Source organism: Neolamprologus multifasciatus, chromosome 7, assembly GCF_963576455.1.
Source record: "Neolamprologus multifasciatus chromosome 7, fNeoMul1.2, whole genome shotgun sequence".
Taxonomy (NCBI): Eukaryota; Metazoa; Chordata; class Actinopteri; order Cichliformes; family Cichlidae; genus Neolamprologus; species Neolamprologus multifasciatus.
In genome coordinates, this window is record NC_140445.1 from 19,866,099 (window position 1) to 19,885,781 (window position 19,683).

Below are 19,683 nucleotides of genomic sequence, written 5' to 3' on the forward strand. Positions count from 1 at the left end.
TCAGGGGTTACAGTGGGATTCTGTGTAGCGGCTCAGCGTAGGGAAAAGAATCACAGCTCACAATAATTTCTAACATGAGCATCAATAGATTTTCTTAGTGTACAGGCTATGATCAGCTGACCTGCAGCTCTTTGTGGATTTACACAACTGAATTCAACAAGATGTATACAGTTTCACAGCTATCTTGGCTGAAGTCCATCCTCTACACTGACAGTATACTATTTATCCTGTCTTATACCTGACAGTATGCAGTTGGTATAAAGTTGGAATTCAGTTAATTAATCTAATCATCATCAGCTTAAATGGAGATTCATCTCTGCAACACTTCCTATAACCTAAACCTGACCATGAGCACCACAGCCACTGTATCATCAGTCCAACACAATGCTTTACTGTGAATTCACCACAGTACTGTAAGCTAACCTGTTTATCCAGGACAAAACTACCCAGGATTTTAATGTAACACAAAGTTAGTGTAGCTTTGTTTGTTTTGACGGATTTTTCACAAAATGCCGTTTCCAACAGGATAACACGGCATGCCACAACGCTCAAATCATCTCAAACTGGTTTCTTGAAAATGACACCCAATAGTCTCGGTCCAACTCATCTATTTTTGAGATGCGGTGGAATGGGAAATTTGCATCACGGACACGCACTTTTCTTCAGATATTGAAGCTCATCTTCTGATAGACAGGACATTATTTAGAGTTGCACCACCTTTTAGGCACACTAGGAGGTTGCTCAGGACAGGCATAATGGGGCTGCTCTGGGTTTCTTCCTGCTAAAAGGGAGTTTTTCCTTCACAATGTTGCCAATTCTTTCCTCAAAAAGGGTCGTTCAACAGTTGAGGTTTTCTCTGTATTATTTTAAGGTCTCTACCTTACAATAATGAAGCACCTTGAGGTGATTGTTGTTGTGATTTGGTGCTATATAAATAAAATGTAATTGAATATTCACTAAAAACATCTGCTGCAACTGTATGATGCTATCATTTCAACGTGGATCACAATTTCTAGATTCTCAAGTAATTAAGACAAGTCTGAAGGCAAAATGGGGTGAAATAAAAGTTAAAAGTTAAAAGAAAAACAATATCACGAAGGTTTACAGTTAAAACTTTATAACATTAGGAATGTGAGAGTAGCGATGTGCTAAAACAGAGACATACTACATTAAGTACACCTACCTAAAGTGACTGAACTGATGAACACTAATTAGGTGTTATTTTATTTACAGCCGCGTGGTGGCAGCAAAGCTCAAAACGCTCAGTAGCTCCGGAGCGCGTGTTTGCGCACGTGCATTTGCCTGCGCGCTCAAAAGTGTTGAATGAGTTTAGGGTTTTGCCAGTCAATGTTCAACATTTAACCGAGGAGACACTATTTACCAGAAGTTTACCTCGGTACTACTTCTACTTTAATTAAAACACATTTTGGGGAATTAAAAAACTTTAAATTAGTCTTAAAACGTAAGTTCTTTAATCACAGAAGCAGCGGAAGTTAAAGTGAGTTCAGGTCCTGCAGTGGCACATCAAGAATGAGCAGCGGTTACACACCGACAAGCGCTGGGTGAGTGGGAGGGTTTCTCTGCGCTCCACTGTGTGTTTGTGTGTTGGCGTGTGTGTGTGTCTGTGTGGCGTGTGTGGGAAGTTGCGGCAGTGAGGAGATTACCCCTGAAAGTGCGGACTGTCAACAGACGCCAGGTGACCGGACCGAGGAGATGCTGCTAAAACACAACGGGAGTCTTCTTCTGCTCACCGTCACCTGCATGTGCTTCTCAGGAGGTTTGCTTTGGTCCTACCAAGAAGAAGATGTCACTGACGGGTAAACTTGCGTGTGTATTTGAACCCAAAATGACTTGAAAGGTCCTTGCAGTTTATGTGCAATGAAATTATGACTTTGCTTTCGAAATGTTTCATCCGCAGTGAGAAATGCTCGGAAAATAATATTTCTACCACAAAGTACCCCTGCGTGAAGTCAACGGGAGAGGTTACGACGTGTTACAGGTACAGCAGAGACTGTCAGCGGAGTGATTTATACTTCTATGCAGTTGTGATTGTGGGAATGTTTGAATGAAAGGGTTATAATTATAATCTGTGCCAATGCACGTAGCTCAGCATGATGTCAGATTTGGATTTGTTAATGTGAAATATAAAATAGTTTTGATGTGGTAGACAGTGGGTGCAGTTCTCTTTTCATGAAGCACTGAATGGTATGTGTAAATGAAGAGTGCGTAAGCTGTCACTGCCTGGGGCTAATAATAATTAAACGTCTTCTTCATTTTATCTACTGTTTATAAAAGTTATCATATCTGCGCTTGTAGGCATGTATTTATGTTCTGAAGAGTTTTCCTGTGACAGATGTGGATTCTCCACCTTATCATCCTTTGTGAATTAAAGGGATCATAGGCATACACAAGCCTTTAGACTGGCCTTGTCTGTGCTCAGAGACTGCCTCTAATTATGACAGTTCACAGACATAGTGGACACAGCTATGCCCCGCAGCAAAACTTCTGTCAGAGGCTATGGATTAAGTTAATCTGTCTTCACTGCAAGGGGTGCCTCACAGGCATAATAAAAAAAAAACCCAACTCGTCACTACATACTTTAAAGAGATGGTCATATTAAAAATGTGTAAGAGACAGGGCAGATTTCATATAAGCAGCCGAGTGTAATAAATGTCGTTAGTCTTCATCATGGGTGTGAGTAAGTTTTCCACAAAGCTGAATCATTTAATTAGCGGCAACTACAGACGTGCTACTGCACCGCCACCCACACAAACCTCCTTAGGGTGTTCCTTTAAGATATATGCTTGAGAATTTATTTAATTTTGGCTTGGACAGATACTAAATGCTCAAACACCACTTTGCTTGGTAATGCTCTATGTTTTGATTCGAGCTCACAATGTGGGTGTGCTGCAGCTTTGGAAGCAAAATCATACGACCTATTTAGGGAAGTAATTTCAAACATTTTATCAGTGAGCTTGATTTATAGAAGCCTTTATCGCTGTATGTGCTTTTGGGAAAGAACATTGAGAAGTAAAGAAATGGTAGCCTTTTGGATGTCTCCTCCACATTTCACAGACTTTAGAGAGGTCCATTTTTGCATCACTTGACAAACTGCTGGCTGCGGTTCAAGCACACAGTAACATCCTGTTTGATCTCCAGATCTCAAACACACTCTTAACATAACGATGTTGGTTTACGGTTATTGGCTGCAGCCACAGTTGTTTCCCACAATGTTTACTTAAAGAAGAAAAGTTGTTTTAGCTAAGAGCCAAGATAATGCGTCCTGGGTGCATTTCAGGTCGCATGCACAGTGTGAGCTGATAACTGTCTGTCAGCCAAAAATGGTCAGATTGCAAATCTCATTGTAGTCATCATAGGAAAGAGGATAGAATAGCTGAATGGGGATGTATAAACACAATCTCATGTTCAGTACCTCCACACGAAGGAATTACTAACCACTCGCATCTTATTTGCTGAATAAGATGAGTTGCACTGTCCAAGGTTCTTGTTTAACATCATTAACAGACTCCTTAATCCTGCTCAGTCTGCTTTCCCTGTCATGTCTTCTGATGACTGTGAAGAATTTATAAGTTTTCTTAGCTGGCAAGATTAGGGGCATCGGGTTTTAGCTCAAGTCTGGATTCTTTCAACCTGTCCCGTTGCCCAAGTTTAATCTGATTTCCACGACAGCTCACTGATATATTCTCACACATGTACAATTCGTCCTGCCCAGCTGACGTTATCATTTATAAATTTATTCAAGAAGTCCAATCTGCAGTAGCATGGTGGTGTGGTCGTTAGCAAGCAAGAAGGTCCTGGGTTTGAATTTAGCCTTGGGTCTTTCTTTGTGGAGTCTGCATGTTTGACACAGGTCTGTGTGGGTTCCTCTGGGTACTCAAGGTTCCTCTCAAAGACATGCATAGGGTTAGGTTAATTGTTCAATCTAAATTGACTGGAGGCGTGACTGGTTGTCTGTCTTTGTGTGTTAGCCCTGTGACAGATTGATGACCTGTCCAGAGCGTACCCTGCCTCTTGTCAGCTGGGATATGCTCCAGCCCCTTCTTGACCTTGAATTCGATAAGCGGACGGAAATGGATGGATGGTTCTGTCTGTCATTTACCGCTGCCTTCTCTTTATTATAAATCAGACCCTTTCATCTCGCTGCACACCAGATTAGTTTAAAACACTCAGCATCTTCCCTCTGCTTAAAGAAACCTCCCTAGATCCCAGTGTTTTAGATAACATTTTACAGGCCATTTATTAACTGCTCATTGTTTCTAGAAGGCTTGAGAATACTGTCGCTCATCAGCACCTTCAGCTGGTTAAAGGACATGGTATCGTTGACAAATTCCAATCAAAACCACACCACTGAAACAGCTTTACTGGAAGTTACTAATGATATTCTGATGCACTTGGATAAAGGTGACTACTCCACAATTTGACACCACTGATCATCCCACTCCCAATAACATTACAAAGCTGGGTTGGCATCTCTGGCACTACTCTCAAACGTTTTTTATCATACTTACACAGACACTTCAGAGTTCATAATAACTGTAACTGTAACTGCTGTCATCACTGCTCATAATATTAGGGTTATATGTGTTACCCCTACATCATCTGCTTAACAGCTTCAGAAACATATCTAGCCATTTCTATGCTGATGATGCACAGCTGTACATTTCTGTTAAACCCAACAGCCTGAACAGATGCTCCTACCTCTGTGAATCACTGTCAGCTGAGGTTGTCAGGTTTGGCCCTGACAGCGTCTCTAAGGAGATTGGCCATTCCTTCTAAGCCCATCTTTAGCTGGTCGAGAATGCAGCAAGCTCGGGTGCTTATGAAAACAAACTGGCACTCACACATCACCGCTTTTCTTGCTGCCCTTCACTGGTTTTCAGTGAAATTCATAATTAATTTTTTTTTAAAAAGTATTAGTAACATATAAAGCCCTACCTTGGCCCCTGTGTGTATATGAAAACTACTGAGACCTTATTCCAGCAATTGGCCTCTCCAATCACCTGATCAGTCTCTTAACTGTTCCACACTCTTATTTTGAAAACCAGAGGTGATCATGCTTTTCAGGTTGTAGCTCCTGAACTTTGGAACAGCCTTCCTCAGCCTATCAGGTCGGCTAAATCAGTCGTGTGTTTGAAATGACTGCTGAAAACTAATTTGTATAGGTTAGCCTATCCTTACACTTTCTCCCATTACTTTAAACATGGTATACACCTAAGGAATATGGATGGAAGTATTTATGTTAAATGAATGTGAGACTGTAGCTGGAATATGTATGCTTATCTTTAATGTGTGGTTTTATTCAAACTGTGGAGCACTTTGTAACTGCGTCTTTTAAAAAATGCTATAATATAATGCTAGAAAGTTATTATTATTAGGAAAAAAGACTAGAGTGATTGGCATTTGATAGCATGAATCTGCATGCTGCATTTTTCTCAAAATATAGTCGCACAGTGCTATTATGCCTTGGCATGAATGAGACGTTCTTCAAAGGGAACCAAGCACCATTTAAGTTGGCAGGATTCAGCTGCCAAAGGAAAATAAAGGCTTATGGCATTCATTACGCACTCTGTAGAGTATCAGTGTGTCTGCACCTCTCGGAACATTTTGTTGGTTTGCTAAACACTGTCGAAAGAGCTGTTTAGGTAAAAGGTGTTGCTAGATGGGCATCAGTACCACAGAAATTTACAGTCCACAAGGCTGTGAGCAGAGGTGTTGCAGAAGTTACAAAGAAGTAGTGTGTATGACTAGCTTTTAGTCAACGTGATATGCTTTCAATGAAGATTTTTTTTCAGTGCAGTCATCACAATATATTTTTTGAAGCTATTGTATTACTTTAATTTGCATTTTACAGTGAATTTTTTACCAGAAAGAAAAATAGACCTATTTTTCTCATGCAGTGGCACTGTATGCACAACACTGATGCACCACTGATCATACTGAGGAAACAGGACCAGAGGAGAATTAGTACCAGGGCTCATTTGTCTCTGCACATATATCTCTCAGTTTCGCTTCTGGTCTGATCTTCTCTCACTTTCTGTTTGAGTTGTTTCACATTAAGATTTCAATATTATGGGTTGTACTGAATTAGGATTCTGCATTTCCAGTCATAGCGTTTGATATGCTTGGCTCATACTAGAGCTAAGGCAGGAAAAGCTGTGTAGGGTTTTTGTTTCCAGAGTTGCATTTGAATAAAAAATACATAGGAGTGCAACATAAAAGCTTTACAAAATAACAGACAAGGGTTTGATTAACATTGAGCTTTGTGTTTGTTTGGCAGAATCTTCAGGGTGTTGTGTTGTTACATTGTAACACCCAGAATTTATGTCATAATTGTTGCCAGTAGCAGGGTTTATGTTGACAAAGTTGTTTGTTTCTTTTAGCAGTGCTGTTTTCTGTTATACTGTATTTTTTATGAAATCACAGTTCATCAATTCTCCTAAATTAGGTCATTTTTCTTTTTGTGGCTTAGCTTGAGCTGATTTATTGGAATACTGCATGGAGTATAATCAAGCAAAGTGCTTTATTTGAATCAGTGTTACAAATTTAAAGGCCTTCCAGTTCTTGCTGAGCAGTTGAAAATAATGTCTTGTGAGACATAGTCATTGGAAAAATACACTCGATGGTCACGTTATTGTGTGCATCTGCTCAACTGCTTGTTAATGCATATATCTAATCAGCCAATCACATGGAAGCAACTCAGTGCATTTAGACCTGTAGTCACAGTTAAGACAACGTACTGTTTTCTCTAGAGTTTACAGAGAATGGTCTGAAATTATCCAAGGAGCAGCGGATCTGTGCAAAATACCTTAATGATGCCAGAGGTCAAAGGAGAATAGCCAGACTGCTTCGAGCTGACAGGAAGGCAACAATACCTCCAATAATCATGTTACAACACAGATATGCAGAAAAGCATCTCTGAAGCAGCAGCAGAAGACCACACTCCCATCAGTGTATGTCTTCTTTCAGAAAACTGAGGTCACAGTTCACACAGCCTCTCCAGAATTCAACAAAAATTTCTGCAGCAACATTCAGATGGCAAAACCAGAATTTGGTATAAACAACATGAATGGATGGATCAATCCTACCTTGTGTCACCTGTTCAGGAACCTAGTTGTGTTGTTATAGTGCTGGGGATATTTTCCTGAGCATCATTTAAAGACCACAACATACTTGATTATTTTCTGATGACCATGTCCATCGCTTTATGACCACAGCATACCAATCTTCTGATGGCTGCTTGCCAACAAGATAACACACTATGTCACAAAGTGCAGATCATCTCAAACTGGTTTCTTGAACATGGCACTGAGTTTACTGTACTCAAATGCCCTACACAGTCACCAGATCTCAGTTTAACAGAGCAGCTTTGGAATGTTGCAAAACGGGAGAGTCGCATCATGGATGTGCAGCAACTATGAGGCTAGATCAATATTTCTGAGGGATGTTTTCAAAACTTATTGAATATGGACGATGAAGAATTAAAGCAGTTCTGAAGGCAAGTACCGGCAACACGTACTTAATAAGTGCCCAGTAGGTGTATACTTTACAGAAGCTCTTAGTGAGTATAACTTTTGAGCTTGCACTATTTTAGGCCAATTCACAAACCACAAAGGCAGGTTGTTTGATTGTTTTTGTACCGTGTATTCATACATTTATTCAGGTTGTAGATGTTTTTCCATACTGAAGTATAAATTCTCTGACAATCTAAGAAGAGAGCCAGGTCCAGTATGTAAAACATCATAGGATTGAGACACATTAATAATCTTTGTTTATAACTTTTCTTAGGGTGACAAGAAGGTACAAGAAACAGTTATAACATTGGCTTGATTTATTGTCTATATGATGTCAACCCTGCCTAGCCTGCAAAGGAAATGCTTCTCTGGAGAAGAAGCAGAACACAGGCAGTGCGATTTTATTTCCATTATACAGCTGTAACAGTTACATATAATTGATGTGGGGCATGTGTAATTGTTGCTTTGTTATTTTTCCAAACAATGCTGGTGGTACTTAGCAGTTTGTGTTCCCTCTACCTTTTCTTCCTTTTTGTAGTCGTTAACTTTGGAAGTCAGGGGAAACTCTGGCTTACACAGCAATAAAACTGAGTCTAACCCCCCCCCCCCAAGTGGGACATCATAGTCATGACATATGCACTTGGCTGATCCAAACAGCACTGTTTGTGTCCTATAAATGTCCAGTCATTTATTTCCAGTTAACTTCTCTGGATTCCTGTAAGTATCAATTACTCCTTGTATTTTAGTGAATCACGAAATGCACAAATGTGCCAACAGGAATGAGAAGCATTGTCTACTCACTACACCATAAATCAGTTCCTGATTTATGGAACTGATTTTGGAATATGAATTCCAAGTCATATTCGGGCACAGCTGGGGGTGCTGCTCAGCTCCAGTGAAGTGATCACTTCAGCCTGATTATTCAGCTTGGCCAAAAGACCTTAAGTCTCCCTTGTTTCCTTTGGTTTTAAATCTGTTTTTCACATCATATTTAAATCTATTCTGCACCTTGGAATAATCCTCTCACTTGGACTTCTGTTCCATCTCCCAATTCAAATAGCTTTCAACACGAGAAATACATTTTGCAGGGCATTGTTGCCATACTGTTGTCGCTCCAATGATCCATGAAGGATATATTGCAGCACAGTTTAGCAGACCCTAGTAAAATGATGTTTTGTTCTTCTGGACTACTATGGTTCTTATGATGTTGTAAATGTTTTGGACTGAAAAACAAAATGAACCTAGATTTATAGACAACATATGTGTAGTGTCATTCAGGAAATTTCCATGATGGAAAAAAATGTGACTCAGAAAAGCCCCCGTGTTAGGATATTACTAAATGAAAGTCAACTGAGCCGCAGGCAAACATTCACTATTGTAAACTATTTGATTGGGTAGAGCCCTTTGGATATATGTCTTTACTTCAATTTTCCAACAGTTGAATGTCTTTGCATACCGGTCTTCTATCTGTAACAACACATTGATACAATATAATGAGGCATTAATTGCACAGTGATTATTCTAAGGAGACTAAGGATGGAAAACTGATGAATAAGACAGAAAAAAAGTAGGCTAGCTGACCATCATTACACCTAGTTTTGGATTGTCTCTCTATTACTTACAAACCCATCCATCGTATACTATGTGGGACTAGACATGAATCAAGTCTTCCTACTCATTTATGGATACCAGAAACTAAAGAGAAGTCCAAGTAGAAAGATTTTGGAAGATAAATTCCAGAAACTGGAGAACTGTAGCACACAACCACATCTTGTTTTGTTGTTATTCTATTTTTTTCTCTCCATTTGTTCCAAAAGAGGCGCGTTATAAATTATTAAAGCAGAAACACAAAACAGTTTTAGGTTTGGCTTAAATATTATATATTTAAGCCAAATATTTTTAGGCATGACAACATAATAAGCTATTTGTCTTTGAACAAAAACAAAAACAAAAATGCATTACAATAAAGTAAGTGAGTCGTCTGCGGAAAGAGCATGAAACACGTCCAAGCTGTTTCTCATCAGCCCTGGCAGTGAAACCAGTAGATGCAAAACTATAGATAAGATGGCTCAAAATGATTTCAATAATTTCAGATGTTTGAAATTATTTACCTTAACCAGCTCCATATTGTCATATTTTGATACTAAGGTAAGAGAAAAGATGAAGTTGTTAGAAGAACAACTTATATTAAGTCAGTGGGTTAAATGGTTTATTTAAGTTAACAAGCCAGATCAACCCAACAGATTTCAGTTTCACGCAGTGCACAATCAGTGAAACTTTACTTGCATGCTTTCAATTAAATAATATCAGAAAGTTAGGGGAACAAGTTGTAATTTCAAGTTGATCAAAACTCTAAAAATATACCACCATCAATAAAGTGGAAAGCTGAGAGAGAATCATTTAAAACATTGTATTACCTCAACTACAACTCAAATACCCATTTTACAGTGTAAAATGGGTATTTGACCACAAGCTCTGGTATTAAAATGTCATAAACCCTTGCCTTTAAAAAGTACTGAATATATAATCTCTGTGACTGACATAGTCATGAGAGTGTGGTTAGATATATTCCATAATAATAAACCAAATGCCTGAAATGATGCATAATGTCCTGTCAGAGAAAAAGATATCAACATCTGCTTTGTATCAGGAGCCAGAAAGTGGGTATGAAGCCTGTTAAGTGTAGCAGACTGCTTTAATGCACACTATGCTGTGAATTCTTGTTTGCTTTTTTTTGCTCTCCAGTGACAGCTCCCACACTGTTGAACATTAAAAAGATGTTAAGAGGAGGAGGAAGTCAGCTGCCCAGTTAAGCTCCTAGTCTATCTCATTTAAACCCTGCTTTATATTAAGTGATATCAAATGAATGATTAATAACTATAACTTTTTATTTATTTTTTTGTTTCTGGGGTCGCATGTTTGAATGCTGGATCTTTGTGAGCCAATAATTTGTTGTCTGATTCAGTGAGGCGGTAGAAATAAATTATCATATTTTTCCTAATTTATTTCAATCAAAGCTCCAAAAACCCAACTGTACTCCAGAATTAAGTATAAGCATCTGAACTGGTACCTTTGCTAGCTATACGATAACTTCAAAAACTGAAACTGCATAAACATGATTTACTTAGTGATGGTTAAGACTTTGTTTTGGTTTGAGTAGATCTGCAAAGGCAGAAGACCTTTATTTGAAATTGTTACACAATAACCACTTGGTTTAAGTCGGGGCTTGTTTGTGGCTGCAGTTTGAATTTGTTTCTTGGTGGTTGTAGAGGGCATGGATATAAAAAAAGAGTAAAAAATATTTTTGGTTTTTAGGTATGGTCACTTCAGGGGAAAAAAACGTAATTATAAAAATTAAAAAAATTAAACTGATGTATTTTCAGATTTACTTAATGCACTTTAAAAACACAGTTGCAACTTTTATTAGATTAACAAGCTTGAAATGGAGCTTGCCAATGATAACAAAAACAAAATAGCACAGTCATAACACTACAAGTTGTGGTAAACCCGACGCGCTTTTGATTCCTGATACGGAACAGAAAATTAGGTCTTGGCTGGCAAAATAAATTGTGTTGTTGATGTATAAAATAAGTTCTAATTTATACCGGTATTTTTTTGAAGAAAAGTCTCTTTTCCAGCAAATTACCTTCTCACCAAGTCTGACAGCACATTCATAGCCCATGATTTCTTTTCTTGTTGGTTGCATGGAAGTCCTAGAAATGATCCAGAATATCCAATCTGTACATATTCCTTCATAGCCACTCTTATAAGCTGGTTGTCTGTTATTTAGACTCAACAACAGGAATTGTCAAAACGTGATGTTCCCTGTTACAAACACATTCTTTTATGATTTTTATAACATTACAGCTTTAAAAGTTTCCAATAGTGCCAGTTCTTCTTCTTTTCAGAATAAATAATTTAAATTTTGCCAGATGTTGTACAAAGTTAAAAGTGTACCCAGTAGGTTATTGTGTGCATCACTCTGTTGCCTGGTCTTTTTGTTCATCTACAGCTATGATAAATTATCTCCTTGTGTGCATGTCCCACTTTGGTAAATACATTACTCTTGAAAAGGAGGGATTCGGTGCACCTGCATGGACTTTTCTGTGCGTATAGACCTAATTGTAAATCCATCATTGTTTATTCAACTATGCTCATTACTTAGTTCTCTTTTGAACTGAATCAAATCTTTGTTTCTGTTTCTGTTGTGTGCCAGAAGAGCCAAGATGCTGCTAATCTTATTCAGTTTTAACATAATGATTTGAGTAGAGAAATATATTGGAGGTACTGAAACATAATGGTAAAAAAACATGATGATTTGGGAAATCATGAAAGTAGGTTTTGGTGTAGACATCATCAAACTGATGTCATAAGAAGCTCATTGGTCATTTGTCAGAGAGAAATTACCTTGATGTTTGTTGTTTTGAAGAAAGGCTTTTCCCTATTAAGAGTAATTTTCATTAAAATAATCCTCTTTTGGAAAAAGAGTTCTTTAAAATTCTTGGTTTGATATTAAACATCAAAGCCAAAAAGATACATAAAAAAAACAATATTGTTCAGTTTCCCAGACATGGATTAAGGCTGGTTAGAGACTAAAAATGATATTCAATCCATGTCTGAGAAACTGGCTAGATGTGTTGCGTGGGACTCTATACCAGTGATTTTAAGACACACTTTCACATGGGATACAGGATGATGTCACACAAACTATCCATATAGTTTAAACGAGATTTAAAAAAATGTGCAGGCTAAGAAATCCTCTACACTAATAACCCCAACAGAGAATGTTTCTAACAGCAACATTCAGGTAATCGTACACTTTTCTCAAAAAAAATAAAAAATGCAACATATCAACAGCAATTAGTTCTGTGTCTCTAAAATTCAATATAATCTTGCTTTGGAGTTTATTCAAATCCATTTTAGCTTTTATTTAGATAGTAAAGCTGAGAGTAAGAGCAGAGAGGATGAAACATGCAGTAAATGGCCTTGTGGCAGATTCAGACCCTGGCCTCTACAATAGTCCTTACTGCACATAGTTTGAATGGTCAACCCAGTAACTTATACTTGTGCCCTGTTCACTCTCATTCACTCTGTTCACACATTGCCTGACTGAGCTGAGGCAGGTTTATAGTGGACGGCAGAATATTAAGAGTTTTTCACATATAGACAGTACCTCGGCAGGACACTCACATATATGAATGATTGTCCAAAATACGTTAACATTTTTATTAGTGTCACCCCTCCAGTCCCAACCACAATCACTTTATTAGTGGAAAATCTCCTTATTGTGAAAGTTCAGTCACTGCTAATCAGCCAGCCCTGGTCTTTCCTGTTTCATGTTTTCGCTGCTGACTAACTTGGTGGCCTTGTTCCTGTTGTGGTGGTCCTTTTCATCATTCAGCAGCTTCCCAAGGAAGAATCTTGCCCTGCGATTGTTATTCAATACTACTTTCTTAGCCATGGATTATATTTTGTTGCAGACACAGACATTGCTGTTATACTTCTTTGAAGTCCTCTTCAAGTCCGTTGCCTGGGTACATACACAGTTGGTTAAATTCTCATGCTTACCATCCAATAACAAAATTTACGTCACTGGGACCCTAGCGGAAATGCGGAGACGTAAAGTATAGAAGTATGTTCAGCAAGTTGGACTAACCAGGACCTCCAGGGTACTTTTTTGTTATGGAGAAGAAACTTGATTTAGAAGGACATGTAGGTGCGTGTGTCTACCTCAACCACAAAGTGGTAAAAAAGAAAAATCTGTAGCATGTCCTGCTTGCTTTGTGAGGTTTCCTCACTTTAACATTATTGGCGCATGTTTTTAGCATACGAGCTAGAGGACAGGTCTTTTCACTCATGTCACCATAGTTATGTGCCTTGACTCGTACGGTTCCCATTGGACCCTGCATAACTTTATTGTTTGTAGATGACTCATGTTTAATCATCTGGTGTTTCAAAGTAGATAATGCTAGTGTGCTGTATCATCATTGCTGGGGATCATTTGAATAAATCTGCTGTGGATAACCTGATATTCGTAGGTTGTATCCTGTCCCTCTTGTTGCTGATTCCACTGGTCTATCACTGCATTTGCTTTGAACCTACTTCCCTATTCGTAGGGCCCCCTTGTGACCTACACAGCCTATCTGTTCTGTTGGCTTGTCCTCGTCGTTCAAGGAATTTTAATACATATTTACTTAAATACAATTGTCTGAATGCTTATTTTCCAAAACCCACTAAATGTATTTTGTGCATCAATTTTTTCCACAAATGTTATCATTACCTCTACTTTATTTTGTTTCTCTGTCCCATGCAAGTATCATAGATATGTATTTGTATTTAATAGCTCACCCTAGGGTAAGCAGCTTAGTGATGCGCCTTATACGGTAAAGGAAGTCTCCCCATCCCGTTCCTTAGCGCTTAGGTAGATACAGTCATGTGTAAGTTATCATAGTGATTGCAGGGGAGGACATGTTAGTGTTAAGGAGCATTCTTTAGTGACAGATGTAAAGCACCAGCAATAACAAACATCCTTTCTCCTCTCCTTTGTCTTCCGCATGTAACACCAAACTGTTATATCAGTATTATAGATTATGTGTTGATTCAGTTGCTGTTGATATAAAAAATGTGCTAAAGGTTCAAATCAGCATTCATGACACATGATCTTTAAATACACTTGGAATTAGGAGGCTCCCTTTATTAGTTCATTGCCTTTGTTCTCTTATTTTCTTTCTTTGAATAATTAGAAACATGCTTTCCCGATTCTGATCAGACTTATTTCAACATTTACAGCATTACTGGACAGATTGTAATTTGATTTGGTTCCTTACATGCATTTTACCATCTGTTTCCATTTGAAAGAAAACTGTAACACAAAACATGCCTCACCCGAAAGTTCAAATAATTTAAAATGTGTCCTTAAGCCTGTAGACTTTTTTATTTTATTTTGTTGAATAGTTCAACAACAGCATGTGGAGCATTTTCACTTATTTTAAAGACTTAAACACTATAGCAGTTATTGGAGAGCGTGTCAAAGCATATGGAGAACACTTAAATTTGATTGTTCTCATCAGTATTTCTTATGTACTGGCTGATTATCTTTTTGAATATCTCCTTTTTTCTTGCTTGAATAAATCAGGTGTTAAAGAATGCATTTTGCACGGGTTTTTTCTAAATGATAATCCATTCTACATGTAATGACCTGTCAGCTGATCTTTAAGACTTTTGTGTGGTCTGTTTTCACATTCAGCCTAATTTTGCAAATCACTGGCACTTTTTTCCTCCTCTAAAACACGTATCAGCCATTTTTTGCTCGACATTTTGGTTTCTTTAAAGCCTGCTCTTGTTTCTCTTGGCTGATGCTCATTCGTGCATCTGGCTCATTCCGCAGAGAACCGAAGTGTGGTCACGCTTTGGTCACGCTGTGGTTTTGTTTTGGTTAAGGGATGTGGTGATAAGTACACCTCATGTTGTGGCTTTTCTGCCCCATTTCTTGGCTCTGTATTTCCAAGACCGCGCTCGAGTTTTACTCAGTATGTTATTTTAAAATACCCTGATGTCGTTTATAAAAATTACACTGTAGCACACTATACATTAAAACGATGTTTGTATACCTATTACAGTGAAACAGGAACTTCTTGACAAGCTAATCACATAATTAAAGTAGTTTGAATGTTTCACCTTGATGTTCTTTTTGATCATTTGTTATTCGTTGTTAGACCACTTGAAGCTGCAATTTCTTCTGCCATTAGTGGAAATAACATGCAACTAATTTGTCAGTCCTGAACGACAGCAGCTCGACACCACCTCAGTGAAAATACACATCCATACCACTCATTTTAAATTGTAAACAGCTGCAACGCGCGATGTTAATAACACATTTTGGAAGAGGGACCTCAAGTTTTGTGGTTTTCGACAGATGTTTCCCCTTCCATTGAGAATTTTTTTCATTTGTTACTGAATTTCAATATTTGTAAGTCAGATGTCATTTATTTTAACGATAATCATCACTGCCACCGCCGTCAGTGGCTCAGTCCCTTTCTGCAGACTTTATTACACTGTAGTTTTGGAGCTACATAATACCAGCCTGCCTAAATTTGCTGTTCTTTATTGTTGTCCTCATCTTACCTTCTTCTCCCCATAAATGTGCATTTTATTTGCACATTTACACGCAGCGCCCAGCAATAATCAGAACATGAGTAAGCCATTGTTGGCTAATTTCTATGTGCAGTCGCTGGAAGGAAAATTCAATTTCACTGCAACATAAAAATAACACAAACACCACAAAGCCTCGAGCAGGCTAACCTCACATTCCTCACATCTCCATTTGATTACTCATTTCTTGTCATGAACATATGCTGAAAGCAGAAAAACATACAGTAACTACTTAACACCTACACGTAATAGTCAGATGTTGTTTTCACACTGCAGCGCTGTGGCCGAGGAGCACATGAGAAGAAACATCTGAGGAAGTTGGACCAGGCACGATTTTTAACGTTGATCGCTCCCTAGAACAACGTTTGCGTGATGACTGAGTGTGTTTTCCAGTGATATGAGACTCGCACAGGTACAGTAGTAATTCTTTTCGTGCTTTCTGGCTGCTCTATCGAGGCAGCACCCTGGGAGAAAAGATAAATTTGAATAGTCCCACTTCCCCCTACATTTTTTGGGAGTTTTTGAAAACAGACAATAGTACAAGTTGTTCCAGGGCAAACGCTTGTAGTCCTGTGTTTGTATAAGAGCACGTGGCAAAAAACGCAAGACACCCAAAAAACGGATTACAATTGTTAAAAAGCAAAACAAATTAAATAAATAATAATTAAATAATTTAAGTATAACAGTTTTTTGAAGTAATTGCTAATGTTGCTAATGTCATGATGTTTAGTAGTTATGTAGAACCATGTAATATATTGCTCTGGCTTCATATAATCAGCCACAGATCCATTGATTTAGATCTGTGGCTGATTATATGAATCAGCCGTTCTTCATGACGTTCTTCATTTTTGAAGAACGTCATTCTAAAACCGACGCCGGAGTAATTTAATGGTGGCGTCAACACACAGTTTGTTTATCAGAGCAGCTTCTGCACTATGTTTACATGTTTATCAGCCCTATCTGCAGCACACTGTGCAGAGTTACAGTGAAGACGATGTTGCTTCAGAGTCAAGTTATGTTATCACGTTCGATCTTTTTTCTGGTAATTTTTTACTGGGTTTCAATTTTAGTAAAACATCTAGAGTTTCCTAGCACCACAAACATCTTTCATCATCATTTGCGGACACTGTTGTTTACTTTCACTCAGTCCTACTCACTGCAAACTATCTTTCGAGTGCGGTCCAATTGAATTGACTTCAGCACATTAGCATCGTTTGGAAGTGTAATCCGGCAGTGGTACAACATTTCATGGAACTATACAGAGTAATTGTGTTTTTCAGTGTAAACCAAAGTGTTGACGCCATTAGAGCTACACTAGAAGCATGACTGTAAATAGGTGAATGTGTAAATATGTGCTGGAATTCAGCATTTATTTATTAGCCAAACTCATACAGCAATTGGGTTCTTATCATCTGAAAGATCCATTCTACCTTTTTATTTATTCTCCATATGGTGTAAATCCTGATAAGGCATTTCTGCTTATTCAGTAAACTGACTCTGGTGATTTCTGCTTTGAGTTTAGAGGAACGTATTTGTATTGCTATTAATAGTTTGTTGTTTTTTTTGTATGAGGCGGAGGTTCTGCAGTATTACTGAGAGAGAAAGAGAAAATCTGCTTTATACATCACCATTTTTATCCAACTATATTAGCATTCAAAAGCAAAAATTCAGGCACATTTTGATATCGGTTGACCTTTCAGGAGCTTAGTTCTTTAAAACATATTTTTTTAGATACGTTTTTCATCTTTTTATGGCATCATTTCCGTAGAATGGCTTTTTTGCAGTGCAGAGTTTGTTTTTCAGCAGATTTTTCCTCACAGTTAAAGTAATGAGCTGTTAAATCTGTGAATAATAACATAGGAATTAAATGACTATCATTCCTCCATCATATCTGTGTTTGAAGGGGATTCGTAATACCTGGCCTCTGTCCATCAGAATGGTTTGAGTTAGAAACACATGGAGGTGTAATCAGGTTTACTGTAACAGGCCGCAGATAGCCACGCTCGCTATAATTTCCTGAGGTGTCACTTTTACTAGTTCCTATAAATGAAATGTTTCTCAGCTCAGAATGTGGTGAAAACACAGCTCGATTTCATTGTGTTGTGTTTTGAATTATTTAAACATTTTTAAGATGTTCAGTTTAATTTGTCTGAGAGAAAGACACCACTTTGGAAAAGCTACAGAGAGAGTAAAGAGACTGACTCTGTTACAGCCAGCTGGTGGCTTAGCTGAGCTTAGTGTTTTGTTGCGTGAGTCTTGTTAAAAAAAAAAGATGTCGGATTATTTTGCAGATGCCAGCACAGCGGGATGACTGTACGTAGTCGCTATAACTGTTGACAGCAGATAGATCCACAGAGAGAAGTTCTTATTTTAAGTGAACCTTTACAGCCAAACAAAAAGTAGTCAATGAACAGCTGTATCTTATTCCTAGTATGGCGGCATGACAGACAGAGCACTTGTTTATTGTTTGTTAATTCAGGATGTTATGCAGTTATGCAGAGACTCTTACAGAGGAGAAGAAAACACTGAATTGTTTTAAGGTTATTCTAATGTTTAAGAAACATGCGTGTTTGCTTTGTAGCAGACAGTGAGATAAGAAGATCAGTACTACTCTAACAGATGCACTAAATGAAGTTGGAGCCAGGGGGCCGTTAGCTTACTCGGTTTAAAATCTGTTTGGAAATAGGGGAGAACAGCCTGGCTGTGTGTGACTGGGGGCTTTTTTCCTCTTGTTTTTGTGCTAATTAAACATGCCAAACAAGTTTTTTTACATGTTTCCAGTCAATGAAAACTAAGAGGCTGCTGGCTGGTAGCTTCATGTTCGTACAGACTTCAAAGATGTCTCACTCTTCATTTATTCGCACATAGATAAATAAGTGCACTTGTCAAAATGTTGAAAGTTTCCTCTAACCACAATGAAACACTTTCATGTAATTAAAAGCAACATATTCTGCTGCTACACAGAGCTCTGGAAGCAGATTTTCACATTTTTCCTTCATTGACTAACCCTCTCTGTTACCAGCGTGTCACAAGAGAGCATATGAAAACAAAAGGGCAAAAATTAAGCTGTTTGAAATAAGTGCCATGAAATTGAGCAATACATTTGCACAAATCCAATCCAGAGAGACCTTAGCGGTGTACCAGATCTGTTAACGTACCATGCTAGTGATCAAATGAGGCATCATTTTTATTTGAGCAGATATACAGTATGTGTGAATACACTCAGTGGACACTTAATTTGTTACACCTTGCAAGTACTGGGTTGAATTGGCTGATGAGTCTAATCTAAACAGTTTTTATTTTCCCGGTTGAATTGATGTTCAGACCTGCTCTTACTTATCCTCCAAGTTTCAGCCTTCACAGTCTCTGTATGGTAGCTTGCTCCCTTTTTTTCTGTAGCATTAGGATTTAGCTTCCCATAAAACAACTGAAATTATTATTTCTGAGTCTTGGATATGCTTGAGGTTTTAATACCATTCGCTTTCAAGCTCTGGATTAGCAGTTCCCAGTAAGTGCAGGACATTGCACTCAAGCTTACCTAATGTAGTGTTTTTATATGACATCATGCAATTTGCAGTGAAGATCCAAACATAGCGCTTCTTGTATAATACATAACACAGCTCTTTTGTGATACTTAAGCTCATATTTAGAGTTTTGCAGATTCCAGAGGGTTGATTGTGTGCCACATTGTTGTAAAAAAGGTTTTAGCCAAAACACATAATTTGATGAAAAGCCAAGGCTGAGTGTCTGGACGTCTGTTCAGATGCTCTTTTGCATTGCCCTGATACCTGCTCTTCCAGGTGAATCTTTAAACCCGAATTGTTAGGGAAATTTTAAAGTGAACTCTTTTGTTAGGCCATAGGTGTGTCAGCAGAAAACAGTGCAGTGGCCAATAATTTTCTGCACATCTGTCACCCTAGTATAGTCCAGACATGGTTAATTTATTTTTCTTGTAACCTTGAACAGCTGAGTTGTTCTTGGATGCCACAGTCTATGCAAT

At 38.1% G+C, this 19,683-nt stretch overlaps 1 protein-coding gene across 3 annotated transcripts in view; it reads left to right on the forward strand.

The window, feature by feature from the left end:
• The first annotated feature begins 226 nt into the window (after positions 1–226).
• The window catches only part of ccbe1 (collagen and calcium binding EGF domains 1), a 43,183-nt gene continuing 23,726 nt past the window's right edge, over positions 227–19,683 (forward strand). Inside the window, exons 1-4 of one of the 3 annotated variants that reach the window (XM_085167353.1) lie at positions 1,269–1,396; positions 1,482–1,562; positions 1,690–1,817; positions 1,919–1,999. In XM_085167353.1, coding sequence (XP_085023479.1) covers positions 1,714–1,817; positions 1,919–1,999 — 185 coding nt within the window. In that variant the 5' untranslated portion in view covers positions 1,269–1,396; positions 1,482–1,562; positions 1,690–1,713. The other 2 variants (XM_085167355.1, XM_085167352.1) reach the window with 2 other exon arrangements.